The sequence below is a fragment of the Trachurus japonicus genome, chromosome 9 (genome assembly GCF_045865225.1).
Source record: "Trachurus japonicus isolate A0001 chromosome 9, Traja_1.0".
NCBI lineage: Eukaryota > Metazoa > Chordata > Actinopteri > Carangiformes > Carangidae > Trachurus > Trachurus japonicus.
The window spans coordinates 24,354,560-24,369,387 of record NC_140915.1 but is presented as its reverse complement, the minus strand read 5'-3'; the positions used below and the strand labels follow the sequence as shown (position 1 = coordinate 24,369,387).

Here is a 14,828-nt window from a genome sequence, read left to right as displayed (position 1 = left end):
GCATGAATAAGCTCAGTTAACATCCTCAGTAGCGTCACTGGTTGGATATATCATGGTGCAACCTGCTTTTGGATTGCTAAGGATGCCCCTGTGCTATGTTTTTGAATGTGAATGATGAAGTAGACGTGCAGTGAAAAAGATAAATGGAGTGTGACACTGTGTCAGCATCTTACCATATTCCATAGTATTCTCGGCAGACTCGCCTGGCTCCAGTCGGCGGGCTCTTCGGCCATGTTTTGAGTTGTTGTGGACGAACATGTTGTCAGACACAGCTAGGACGTGGCCATCTACACTCACAGTGCTGGACAGGACCACCTGATAGAGGAAAGGGTAGAGAGCCAAGAGGAAGATACATGAGTGTAAATGCACGACTTGGACAGCACCCTGCGAGTCACAGTCTCCAGTTACAGCGGTGAAATCCCTGAGCAACAATTTGTTTCAGCATACAGGTGATAGTAATATTTCTCAATATGTAATGTGACATCTCTGGGATCTCCATAATACGTCTGCATTCTGGCGATGACACCGCTCATACACCCCTCCACTCCTCCATCAGGTCTCCATATGGCCTCTCTGCTGCCTCTTGCCTAACTTTTTGATTCATACAGCATGCGGCAGGCTCATCCTTGTCTCCTCCTGATCCTTCAATGACACCAAACATATGGACGAAATCTCCCATTTTAGTCGGCCGTTAAAGTAGTGGATGATATATAGTGGTCCTAATTTGATTTTCTGGCCGCAGCATGTGTGGGTCCCTTCCCACATCTGCCTTGCATGGCTGACACACATATAATTAATGAGAGAATCCTTGTAGGTTTTTTTTCTTTGGTTATTTATGAGTGAAAATGTGATACTATTTCTGAAAGTGATAATGAGTTGGAGTGTGTTTATCAACATGTTTTTGAGAGTTATAGGGATCGGGTCAGTTAGAAAAAAATATCATTTTAATTAAAAAGTAAACTATAAATATTGTACTGTATGTGTCTTCAGAAAATCAGACAGCGAAGATAAAACCTTACACTCCTTTAAAAATAAACACCTGGCAGTAATTTTGCAGGTGAAGGAACATGAGGAAAAAAGGAGAAAAAAGCATATGTGCTATAGGTGGTGGAAAGGAAAGGGAACGTAAAGGAAAATAACTGTAAATTATCGATCAAGCAGCAGATTCCTATCCAGCTCTGATCACCTTTTAACCCAGAGATGAGAATCTTGTGTGCTCATAACTTCTCAGCATGCGTCACATAGCAGGAGTTAAAGCAAACATGGCTGAAGACTGGGGGAGCTCGGAGAGGAGGAAAGGACGGAGGGTTTGGGAGAAGGAGAATGCCAGACAGGGGCCGCTGGTGCTGAAAGACGGCAGAGGAAGTGAGGCGGGAGTGTCCCTCGTGACCACTTCCTGGGTCACGGAGCATGACCTCCTCCATCTGGAGCCAATCACTCAATTTTTGACAACTTCCTGAAACACCTCAACCTATTTCCTGCACCCCAGCACCCCAATGACCAAATCTCCCACATATCTAACTTCTTTCATTTGTGTTTCCATCTCTCTGACTTCTTATTGATTTTTAACTCTTACTTCTCCCCCCCATGATTTCCTCAATCTGAAGAACTTTTCTAGAGCTTCACTATATGAGAACATAAACTTGACGTAGAATAGACTGGACAAGAAATTAATAATTTAATCATTCTGTAAGGATGGAGGGACACCCAGTCCTCTCTCCACCCACACACAAGCACACGCATTCACCTTTTTTCTTTTTGTTTTTTCAATTTTTCATACCTGAAATCTCCTCATATCCCTCGGGTTTCCTGCTGTCTTCAGACAATTCTGGTTACATTTCAGGAAAAACTTCAAGAAGAACCTGCAAAGGTAAATAAGAGGACACATGTTTGTACATCAGCAACTAAGAAATCACATGAAAGAACTATGTATATGACTATTTGCAACCCTGCAACACACTGACAGTCAAACAAGACTAATTATTTTTCAGAAACAGGCGTGTGTGTGTTTGTGTGTGTGTGCACACATCTATATGATTACAGTGCTGACATCAATCCCAGCTGTTTAGCTTAGTATTAAAGTCAATGTTATTACACTTTAAATCAAGTGATGAGAATCTGAAGCACAGTCCAGTGAAAAGCTCTGCTGTGTTTCAAAGTAAACTGGAGACAGTGATGTATGCCAGAGGACTCGGGGGACCGTGGTATCCCGCAATGCTGTGTTTGAACCCCCACATGGGAATGGAGAGGGAAACGAAGTAGAGACAACTACAGAGAAAGTGAAATGAGGAGGTGGAAAGAGGAAGGTAGTGATGGAGGCACAGGATTTGGTATGGACATGAATTGTGTTTTCAAGTATATGTGTCTCATTACGTATGTGAGCTTACTTTTGGGTGTGATAGAGTGTGGAGACAGAGAGGGAGTGAGGGGTGCTGATAGCCCCTGCTACACCAAAGAAAACCTGAGAGAAAGGTGGAATAAATAGGAGCGAGGGAGACTATGGAGAGAGACTCCAAATCCCAGGTGTACACAGTTCGGCAACACAGCCCGCTGCCATGGCAACGAAGCTCTGCCGCAATCCCAAAGTCCCCATGCTGAGAGGCAAAGACAGCGATGGGAAAGAGAAGGCAACAACAAGAAACACATTCCATCACTGAAATACAGCGAGGAGGGAGGAGAGAGACTTGGCAAGGTGAGACGCAGGAAAGTATATCAAGACTGCAGGTGCAGACGAGGGTGAGAAGGAACCACACAAATCTCATGGAGATGAGAATTTAGACAGACGATGCACGGTAAAGCAAAAGAAAAGAAAAGTGAGCTTGGAAATAATGCAGGGTTGAGATATAACTATGGCAACTGGCAAATATATAGCCCTGAAACCAGATGTCCACTTCACTTCACAGTGACTAAACAGCTCTGTCTTGCCTATGAAAAACACATCCATTTATGTTCCAATTAAACAAACAACAACAGTGCAGAAGAAAAATGCTGCAGAGGGAGGCCGCGGTTTTGGGCTACATGGGTAGCTCCAATCCCACCCACACTGTGCTCTCTGCAAATATAAGTCATCTTAATGGAGAGTGGTTGTTTGGAGAGGAACTTCATATTGGCCCCACAGCCCTGAACCCTCCCATCGAATACTAATCTCTCCCTCATTCTGTCAGCTTTTATTCGCTATTCTTCCATCACTCGCTCCAGCTTCCTCCCTTGTGAACAGGACCTGGCTTGCAACTGGCTCTCAGTTCCAACAGTGTGTCCAATATTTCTTGATTTGAGCTATTTCGTCGGAGGACAATCAATATTGTTGTTGGCAGAGGGTGATTATAATTTATCAGTGACAGCTCGGACCTCCAACCTCAAAGCTGCTCTAGACCCCAGATCGGGGTGGAAACATGTAAAAGGGCATGGCTGCGCCTCTCCCACTTCCTCTTTCCGTTTCTTTCCTCATCGATGTCTGACTGTGTGTCAGCCTTCCCCACATCTGCCTGCTGCACACCATGACAGAAGCTCCACTGCATTTGAAATCACTGTATAGTAACTTGGTGAACTGTATGTATACGCAAATCATAGGGTTTGTTTCTTGACCCCGAAAAGAGACGACAATCAAAAGTGTTCTATTTCATTTTACTGCCTCCTTTGAAAGTCACACAATATGTACACTGTATCCAGGGCAATGATTCTTACAATATGGGTAATTATGGCTATTGCTGTCATATATAAGAGAGTAATTCACAACAGCACAGGAGCCATATTTTTTGATTTAATAACCATGTGCATAGCCCGGTTGTGGTTTGCTAGTAGTTTCCTTGCCACTTCCATTTTTGGCTACTTAAAGGTCATCTAACCAGCAGTCATCACTCATTTTACTGACTGACATGATAAATCTGTACAGCGGCGATGCCTCAGATAGTGAAATCACAACCCTAATTGAGAGGTTGTCTACATCCATCCAGGCTTTGTGCACTTTCTGAGGGTTCTTGACCTTGTTTGTTGACTTCTTCTCATCATTCCCTGTTTGTATGACACCAGATGCCTCACATACACATGCACACACACACACACACACACACACACACACACACACACACACCGAAACATGCATTCACATGCATGCATGCACACTCTAATACATTGACACCCCCACCTTTGCCCCCCTCCCAAAAACCCATTGAGTCAACTTTTCACCCCCCTCAGTTCGGACGCACACAGCTGCAAATGCTGAAATTAAAGCGAGACATTGACGCATATATTAGCATGCATTAGCCGCTTCCCCCTGCCCACTTAACATGCAAATCTCCCAGCCCCGTCGCCTCGCACCTTCTGCCACACATTCATTTGCTGAATTATAATTAGACTAATCTTGCATAATTAATAAGAAGTCGAGGACCCTCTGTTTTTTATCCCCTCCTCTATTGTGGTTGCAGAAGTTTAATATTGCTGTTGTTTGTTTTTGTTTTGGTAATGGAATACACCCACACACCTCCCCATCCACAGGGAAGAGATGAGCAGAGCATGCAAAGAATTGGAGGTGATCTTCAAGTCATGGGGAAATTGCAAAGAAAGGCTATTTTCAAAGAACTAAACTAGCTTTAGCGTGTTTATATTTAATGTGCGCCTTGTTCTGTGCATATTCTGTTCTATAATGCAGGTGTTACAAAGATTAAAGTACTATCATGTGTATTATAGAGCAATAAAGGTAAAGGGTAACATAATTCAATTTTAAAATTGTCAATGATTAATTTTGTCTTGAATTGCAAGCAAATATGTTATCATAAAGATGGGGATCTAGAACAATTGGCACTAACAAGCAGATTTCTAACAAATGTGACACCAAAACTTGATACGTGCAGTTTCACATAGTTTGCTGTGGTCAGCAATGGAAACCAAGTTTTATCTTCCGCGGCACCTAGCCCTTCACAGAGACACTTAAAACAGGAAACACAAACAAAACATTGAGCCAAGTCCTAAACCTTGGGATCATTTTCCACTGCGGCACCACAGGGAATCGTTTTTTTTTCTTCTCTGTCTTCACTTCTGCATCTCTGTCAAAGCCCCTGATCCCTTTTGTCTGCATCTGCTTCAGTTCCCAAGACTAAACACAGGCTTCGCAGCATGAGGCAGCCAGCCCAATGGTGACAACTTGCTTAACTTAAATTAGTTCAACGGCGAACCAGTAAGTCATGACACTAGAAACAATAAAAGAGATGCAGCTTTTTGTAAAAATTTCACTCCTTATTGTGGACGCTCACTTTCACATCTCTCAGTCCACAGGGCATCTGTTACACATAAGTGTTACTCACCATGTTTTACATATGGACCTAATCATGCAGCGAGTACCTAAGCAGCACAGGACCTCTTACAAAAATTTTCATAGGCATTCATCAGCACTAATCACTGTTGACACAAACTGCATTTTCACATAGACATAAAACACATCGCCCTCTGTGCTCATTGTAAATGAAGGTTTACTGGTGGCAGCAGTTCTTGAAGCATGTGAGCAGGCAATGTAAAAGGTTTTAAAGCAGAGTTCAAGTTAGTTAGCAGCTCGAAAACTCTCACATCACCTCCGCTGGTTTGGGGCTGCCTTTGGCTCACCAATTTTGGGTTAGCACCCCACAGATGACTTTGTATGTGTTACAACAAAAATATGGGAGGAAAAAATTGGAAGAAAAGAATGAGGAGGAGGAGGAGGAGGAGGTTATCGTCATTTTTCCTACGGTAAAGAAGTGAGGAGGAGAAAAGTGGAGACTAAAAGAGCTGCTTCTTGTCATCCCCTTCATACCGTGCACTCCTCTTTATCAACTTTGTAATGCCTAATAGATAAAGAGCGTAGGAAATCCACAGAGACAACAAAACAGAAAAAGAGGAAGAGGAGGAGATACAGAGACGGAGGAAGAGAGGGAGAATGTTGACATCAGGGCCATCAGTCATGAAACATCCCCTCCACCACCATCACCCTGAAAAAACAAAACAGTGTCCTAACATCGTGGTGGAGGGGAGCCGAGGGGAGGGCAAGGGAGTGAAGGAGGGAGGCCGGGAGGAAAATTAGGAAACCAGATGTGGCGCATTAAAACATACTGACATGCTGAGGGCCTTCCTCTGCCACACTCACACACTGAGAGCACTAACTCATACAGCAGGCCCAGATACATGCACGTATGCATGCATATGTCACACAGGCTGTTCGAGCCACACACAGATACACAAACACACACACACACACATGCATGAGTTCACAGAAAAATACACAAAGACAAATACTGACTTGCAAGCAACCATGTGTGCACAATCAATCATGCAAACTTATATTAGCAAAAGTGATGCCACAAAAACTAAAGTCACGGAAGTGCTGGGTGGATTTTAATAAAGCATGAACGTAATGGGCCGAAAAACGCTGTAGCTTATGGCTAAGGAGGAGGATTTGGATAAACCACTGTTGACCTAAGAATGTTTCACGCCAGGGCACAAATCTACAGATGGGTCGTCATGCATCAGTGTATGGATATGCATCCAATTAGTACATGTACCCGGGCCGAGGAAAGGCTAGGGGGGAGGGATGGAGGTGTTTTGTTTTCCTCCATGGGGAGAGCTGTGTTTGGGGGATGGAGCAGGGAGGTGAGGTGGGGGCGCGAGGGGGGTTAGTAATAAATACCCCTGGACCCAGGTCCCTTGGCAGACTGGAAGCTAGACTGGTCACCAGGGTTAACACCCGGGGCACATGACCTTTGACACTGCTAATGGGGCACAGAAAACCGTCCACGAAATGATACCCCCTTTGTCACATACCACCACAGGACCTTTCACACCAGTCCTCCCAGTACGACCCCCTTCCCCTGCCATCCTAAAATATACAGGGAAATCCCTGGTATCAGCTTCACTTGTTTTTCATAAGTAAACAGCACATAGTCTAATAGACTCTGTATTTGTCTTTGTCCCTGTTTGTAGATTTTTCTAATGTGCATTACAGGTTTACCTCTTTTTGCAAAACTGTACCCTGATGTCTTATAGCCTCTCAGTGGCATCAGTATGTATCTCATAAGAGGTGGTAGAGTTTACAAATCATCCGCAACCACAAGCTGACATGCCCCCTAAAAGAAAAGTGAAATCCAGTGGTGAAAGAAGTATTCATATTTTTTCCACTTAGGTAAATCATTCTTACAAAAGTGTAAATGTTGATTGTGTGTTTAAGGGGAAGCAAAAGTAACCAAAAAACAAAACAAAAACAAACTTAAATACTGCAGTTAAATGTCTTACTTTCCAGGCTATCAAACCTTAAGACCATTAGATATTGACTGAATTATCAAGGTGAAACTGAGTGGCAGGCCAGAGTCATAGTTATTTTATCAAACTTTAATCAGATAATTCCTGATTTAAAAAGATATTTTGGTAGGTTTTAGATTTCTTTTTACCCTGGTAAAGTTTTAGTATAGCTGTTTGTGCGTAGGAAAAATAAAATATCAGCAGTTTGGCTTGGTGTTCTAAATAAGAGAAATAATAATAAAAAAATCTATAGGTTACTGGTCAGTGGTGAGAGAACCAGTGAGTAAGTCATGTCCAGGTAATGTCAGGTAGACAGCGAGGACATTCTTTATGAATTTACCTAGTGGACTGGCTGGCTACCCTCTTGGCCTCTTCTTCATTGCCTCCCAGGCTGGTTTCACCCCTGCAACCTCAGCCCCAGCCGGCCCTGCTTCTAAACTTGAGAACTGTGACAAAGCCAAACATTTAAACCACTAGTGCTGATTTATAGAGCTGGGTAGCGCTGTAAAACCCTCAGGCTTGCCACCACAAAAAGTGACTGAGGCACGGCAGAGCTGAAAGGAAAAGAGGTGCTGGAAGGAGGAAAGTGGAATGACGGGAAGGATACACAAGAGGCACTTGAGTGTTTCAACAAGGTTTCTCCTGGGTGCTTAAGTGCTTTACTGCATAACCTCTTGCTAGCTGCTAAATGTGCATTTCAACAATTTCAAATGAATGAATGTTTCAGTCTCTCAAGCTTAGCTCAGCCATAGATTGCATACAAAGCTCGGCCACATGGGACCGCGGTCAGCCTGCCAAATAGATGGATATGGATAGATATTCAGAGTCTAGAGAGCATGAATTCACAACCAGGACAGGGAATAGAAGTCCCATCAGTGGCCTGACCTCTCCCAGCATGCTTGGTGTGTCCTGAGGGACAGGGATTCAAAATATACTCTCATAACTGTCAAATGGAACGAGGAGCACCCTGTTCAACTGAATAGATTTCAAACATATCAGAGGGTCATCCGCAATACACCAACAATAATCTTGCTTTTCAATACCCTTTCAATCAATCAGCCACTAATCATATTTATCTATAACACGCGTATATCAAAGCTCGACCCGAACCTTCCTCTGAGAAGAACAATGAATCTGGGATGGATGCCACCGAGAGGGCTAGGAGTGGAAAGAGAAGCAACAACAGAAGGAGAAGAGATGTCTTCTTAATTAGCCAGTAATGATAAGATCTGACAAACAACATCTGTTTCCAGAAAGAGAGAGAGAGGGGGGGGCAAAGAGGGAGAGAGAAGGAGAGGACGGGAGAGAGGGATAGGAAGGAAGACGAGAGACAGAATGAGAGAAAAGCAGCTGAGAAACCTGTGAAGCCTAGACAACAGGGACCTGCTTGTAAGAAAGTAAAGGGGGAGCGGAGGGGATGTGTAAGGGAGGGAACGCTGTGTAGCGTGACACAATAGAAGAACGGAGGATGAGAAGTATAACAGAAGTGAGAGAAAGACAGACAGGGGAGAGAAATCTGACAGGGTTGAGGGAGCCGAGGAGCCAGGACGAATATGACAGACAGAGGGAGGAAAACAGATCAAAACGAGAGAAAAGGAGGGAGAGATAGACAGACGCAGAGAAGGTGAGCTGGATAATGGTGCTGGTGGGAGAGAGAAACGTGGAACGTGTGAAAACATGGGAATGGAATCGCTCAGAGGTCCAGGGTGCTGTAATTTACAGTCCGTGGCTAATACACAGCAAATGTGTGGAGCTGAGCTGAGGACCGGGAGAGGAGAAGTGGAGCTGGGGTTGATAGGGGGGCTGAAGGGAGGGCACGCAGACTGTTGGGGCTCTCAGCAGGCCTGCTGGGAGCCTGTCAGCAGTCACATCACCCCCTGCCCTCGGCCCTGACAGATTCATCAGGACCGTTGCACACACAGACACTGACAAAGATTATAGTGACACTGCAATTGTTAAATTGCTGTTCCTCTTTTTCTTTGACTTGTGTTTTTTCCCCCATGATGAGGAAACACAACATCTGTTGCATCAGTGATTCAAACAGCACAACACAAAAGAGCCAGCACTGATTCCTGCTTCTCTCTACACTACTGTTATTGTATAGAATGATACTGACGACTGGTAGATTCAGCTGGAGCTTGTTTATGTTATTTATGTGTTCGTTTGATGTTTGTTGCATTATGTGTTCTGGATGAATACTGTGAATATTATGAAAATGTACAGTTGTATTATCAACATAGCTGCTGCAATGCAAAAGTTAATGGAAACAAACAAACTTACAAAGATATTCTTCAGCCTGGAGCGACTGAAAGAAGTTTTGAAGAATTGTAGCCACATAATATTCCTGGTTGCTTTTGCGGTGGACTACAGGAAGAATAGCTATTGCCTCAAACCTAAGTCAATAGGGATACTTAATCAGATTTTATTTAAGAACTGCTGCAGATGTGTAAATATTAGTGTTAGGAGCTTTTTCCAAAAAGTAAAAGGATGGGGAGTTTGAGAGAAATCTAACTCCTGGGAGAAGTCCTGCAGAGTGTGTCCAGATTCCTGATCAACAGACAAACAAACAAACATGGTGGCTTGCGGGGCCGGCCCAGCACCAGGGGGCATAGTTAAGTCATTAGTGAAATTTAAGACCTTAACAGAGGAGGATGACCGATCCCAGTTACACACACACACACACACACACACACACACACCCTGACAGCACCCAGCCAAAGAAAACAGCCCCTGTACCTAAATACCATGGTTAACTGGCCTCTGACTCCACACCCGCCCACACACACATACAGACACACACACATATGAGATTGTGATTACACTGATACAGGATCCTCTTCCAAAATATAAACGGCAAATGCAGGAATTTCACATGAAAAGTAAATGCCCAGACAAACCAACTCCAAACTCTCTCTCTCTCTCTCTCTCTCTCTCTCTCTCTCTCTCTCTCTCTCTCACACACACACACACACACACACACACACACACACAACACATTGCTCACTTGCTTGCAATTTGAAGTGCCTCTAAATCACACTAATCTGCCCCCTTCTGATCCTCTGAGTGCCCCTACTTAATCTCTACACTGCTCAACCAAAGGTGAACCCTATTAGTGGCCAGACAAATGGGAGGGTTTGCCCTGGCTACTCTGAGGCCTTTCAGATTGCCATTGAGCTGCAGTTCAAAACTCCTGCACCCCCCTCCACCATCCCCTCTGCATCCCACCCACACACACAAGTCCCCCCGCTGTTCCTCCACATTAGCCCATTGGTAGTCCATTCCCATTTCCTGTCAAAACATTTCTTTGCTGCTCTCTGTTTCCGACTGCCCCCTCTGTAGGCTCTCAAAGAAAACAAACCAGACCTACTCCTGATGTCAGGGTTCAAGCCACAACAGCCGACGATGGCCGAAGCGGAGCAAAGGTGACCAAACACAAACTCGGCTCATAACCTACCTCTCATTATACACTTCCTCTGCAAACTGGACTCCAGGATCTCCCCAGTTCACACGAGAACATGTTGCACAAAAGCTTGAGCCACACCAAAAGGTCCCCTGAACTCATTTTCACCAGTCTAACTCTGAGTGGGGCTCTCGCTGTTCGAAGCACTACCTGTCAGTGAATTTGATATTCTAGACATTGCATCGTCTCTCCCTGTCTGTCTTTGTGTCATTCTCTTCCTTGCATTGCCCCAAGGGAGGAGCCATCCCCATGGTCCTGTGCCAGCTGCTCAGTGGTCCAGCTTGTGTGCCGCTCCGCTGTGTGAGGCGGTGTGCATTGGAGCCTCAGGGCCTTGTCGCCACGCTGCCTGGCCCCCAGCCTGAGGGGCTCACTGACAGGGGGTCTGGAGGGACTGGACAGTGCTAGCCCACCAGGGAGAGACCTGTGACAGTAGACTGAGGGGACCAGAGACTTTGACTTTGTCTCTCTGCATGTATGTACGTTTGACAGACAGGTAATTTTTGCACACATATTAATATCTGCATCAATGTGGATGAGCATAACAGCAGCTCTAACGTCTGGTTTTCTTTAGGGAAAAGAAACAGCAACTGTGAAGTTTGCTTATCATGTGACAAGTATATGTTAAACTCAATATAAAGTATCTAAAATTCAGTTCACTAAGTTTTCATATCAATACAAATAACTTGTGCTGTAGCCTACAGTAACACTATACTTGGTGAGACTTAAACTGACAGAATATTAACATCAAAAACATGGATGACAGTTTGGTCAGAGCAGAATATAATAACACACTCTGAGACTGTAACGCCAAACCGAGTGTTCATATGGAAAACATTAATGCCAAGTCAGTTTGTAGTAATATTCATTAAAGGACATGTAATGTTTTATTATTCAATACTAAATCTTGTGTCAGAGCTTTTGGAAACAATATTGTCCCCATGAAAATACTTTTTCCTGACACCACTGCCATTGTTCTAAAGGCAAAGAGAATCAACGTGGATTGTATATTTACAACAATAATCTGGTCTGGAAAATATTGTCTGTGTATGTCTTGATCAGGAATCAGATAACTAAAAACCTGAAAAAAAACAACAACTTTTTATTTGATTTTGAGGCTTCTCTTCAACAACCCTCATAAAACTGTACAGAGCTAACAAGCCAAGTATCACTTACAACACTAACTATTTGAAGGAGGATCTGTGTCAATTTGTAACAACAAGCGCTGTCTGCAGGCTTAAACTGAGTGGAGAAAAAAAGCACATCATGCCTCCTCCACATCCTCTCTAAGTTGAACAATGAAGGAGGGGAATGATACACAACAGATTTATTCAAAGACAACTTTGCAGCCCGGTACTTCTGAGGTCTCAAATCAAATCCTGACTGCTGAGTTATTTCAAATATAAATGAATGCATAAACTCAAAGCTGTTTGACTAGATTTTTAAAAATGATTTCCTTCCAGATTTATTCATATTGTAAATGTGTGACTGAATTGTGATTTTTGAATCACGCCATTCAGAGAACAGCCTATCGTGGCAGAAAAAGTACTGGTAGCAGGCCACCATGTGCCCTTATCAACAGTGAAACCTATGAGCTCCACTTTATAGTTGCAGGAGAATCTTGCACAGGGAGTATGAGAAATAATCTCCTAAAATGACATTGTCTCGCACATAAAACTCTCAAGTGCATATATGACGACCTAACAGAGCGACTTGGCGGCAGAACTTGAGTATGCATCTGGGAAAGGGGAGGAATTCGACCCCTGACACAGTCCAAAAAATGTTGCTGCATTTATTCTTTGGCTGATAGTTTAATGTTCTTTTCCCAAAGACTTGCAGCTTCTATTTTCTTTTTGGTTGAGGATGAAGAATGAGAAGGAGGTCGCCATTCCCCACAATCAGATGTACGAGGGAAAACTTTCTGGGCTGCCGTAAGAACAGGTAGGCAGCAGTGAAAAATGCCATTTAGGAAGCGCTGAGGGAAACAGCAGCTCAGTCAGTATATGCTGCTTGTTTTCTTTTAAATGGGTTCAAATGGGCAGGCATAAACAGCTGGGTGGACTAACATTGAAACAGCTGGTTGGACTGATTCTTTGAGACATTACAGTGGCTGAGATCAGACATTTACATATAGCTATAAATTCTATGTGAATATTGTCAAACTGTCCAGCCAGTGTTAATCCACAAAGAAAAAGACAATTTAACTGCACTGTAGAACAACGTCTGAGTGCACCTCTGTCTGTGTTCGTGTGTTACCACACTGTGAGATGTCTTTTTTTGTAAATTCTCATTTGTAAATTCCCAGCCCGTAATTTAACTTTATTTAAATTTAACTTTATTTATTTTTTGTACTGTAGTAGTCAGCCGGAGAAAAATTCCTTGTATGTATGCTCACACATACCTGGCAATAAAACCTGATTCTGATTCTGATTCTTTTCACAGGATAAATAGGTTTCAGAATTAATATCAGCATAATAAATTAACAATTAATGACTGCAACGATAAACATTCAACTGGGGAATTTTGTAATTGAGCTGAAACTGAAGCAATGTACATTGATTAGTGTTGGAAGAAAAAAATACAATAGAAAACACTGCACTGACTAGTTGAAAACAAACCTGTGATACACACATATAACTAGAAACAAGACTACAAACAGATCAATAAAACCCACAACCTAAGATTAAGACTAATGGATTCCTCTTGGAGCCGAGCATCTGAAGTCAAGTCATTGCCCAGGACAACTAATCATCGTTTAAATAGTAAAATGATAAACTCAGAAAGATAAATTAACAGTTTAAAAGAGAAAAACTATATATTAAAAAAACACACCAAAAACTAAATTTTGTTTTTTTATCCCAGTATTCAAGAATCAAATCCTGGTAATCGCGTGCATTTCTGAGTCTTTGTGAGTTCTTCTGAGTCGGGGGGAGGGAAGAGCTATATTGACAACATTGGAAAATTCCTATTGATTATTCTTCTTTTCTCTGAGCATGGGCTTGTTAAAAAAGACCCCTCTTGGAAACACAATCAATTAGTGAGATAGTGCTTGCCATTGATCACCCCCCTCCACCTCATAAGGCTCCTGCCTCACGATGGATCCCTCCACACACACGCCTTATGACCAACTATTGATCTCAGCTTCTCAGCCAAATATAAAAGCACGCACTCAGAGTGAGAGCTGACCCCTCACATACAAACCACACGGTCTAATACTAATACTGACATCTGCTTGTCTCCATTGTAAACCCATGGTTCACTCATAAATACAGAGGCCAGCTTTGGCCCAGAACCAATATAGTTTCTCAGAGGTCAGAGGTCAGCATGACAATAATGCCACCATTAAAAGATCTGCCTGAGCTAATACTGGGGAGCACAGAGAAACTTACACAGAAAAAGCAAACAAAGGTTGGTGAAAAATATCTGAATTATACAACTGGGTAACTATATTTTTCATTTAAAGATCTCTGAATTATTGATAAGATGTGAGGATAAAATCCCAAAAAGTATGAAACAGTAAAAAATGAAAGCTGCAAAATGTCCTGTTTGAGGACTTTTTTCTCTCTCAATAAATTACCTAAAAAAATTAAGTGGTTACAAAAAAAATAGTTGATTAATCTTATGTCAATCCACAAACCAACTGGTACAATAACCACACACATAAAAATAACATGGTAACCAAAGAAAACAATCAAATAGTTCAAGAAGAGAAGAAAAGTAGTGAAAATATTGACAGCATTCGTTTGAAGCATTAGTCAGGATTTATGGTGGTGGTGGGCCCAGAGGAACCAATCTATCTGTCTGTCTGTTGATCAATCATCTAACCAATCAGTGAACAAGCCAATCCATCAGTCAGAGATAGGTGACATCCTCCAAACAGAGAAGTCACAATTGTGAGTGCAGCGGTTCGGTCAAATTAAGATTAGACAATTGTAAAACTAATAGGCACAGCAGGTTGTGCGCCAGATAGAGCGATAAATAATTCCCTCCCATAGGCAACTTAAGAGTCATCTGTCAACGACCGCCCTTGCCCTCTTCATCCCTCGGTCCCTCCACCCTGTATCCCTTCACCCCTCCCTATGGATCAGCTGTGATCTCCTCTCTCTCCTTT

The 14,828-nt window shown here is 43.0% G+C and overlaps 1 protein-coding gene across 4 annotated transcripts in view; it reads right to left on the bottom strand.

The window, feature by feature from the left end:
* Positions 1 to 14,828, bottom strand: part of ebf2 (EBF transcription factor 2) — a 29,698-nt gene that overhangs the window by 4,850 nt on the left and 10,020 nt on the right. For all 4 annotated transcript variants that reach the window (XM_085786749.1, XM_085786748.1, XM_085786746.1 and 1 more), the window contains exons 7-8: positions 1,781 to 1,862; positions 174 to 315 (exon numbers count right to left, since the gene is read on the bottom strand). In XM_085786749.1, coding sequence (XP_085642875.1) covers positions 174 to 315; positions 1,781 to 1,862 — 224 coding nt within the window. The remainder of the gene's footprint in view (positions 1 to 173; positions 316 to 1,780; positions 1,863 to 14,828) is intronic.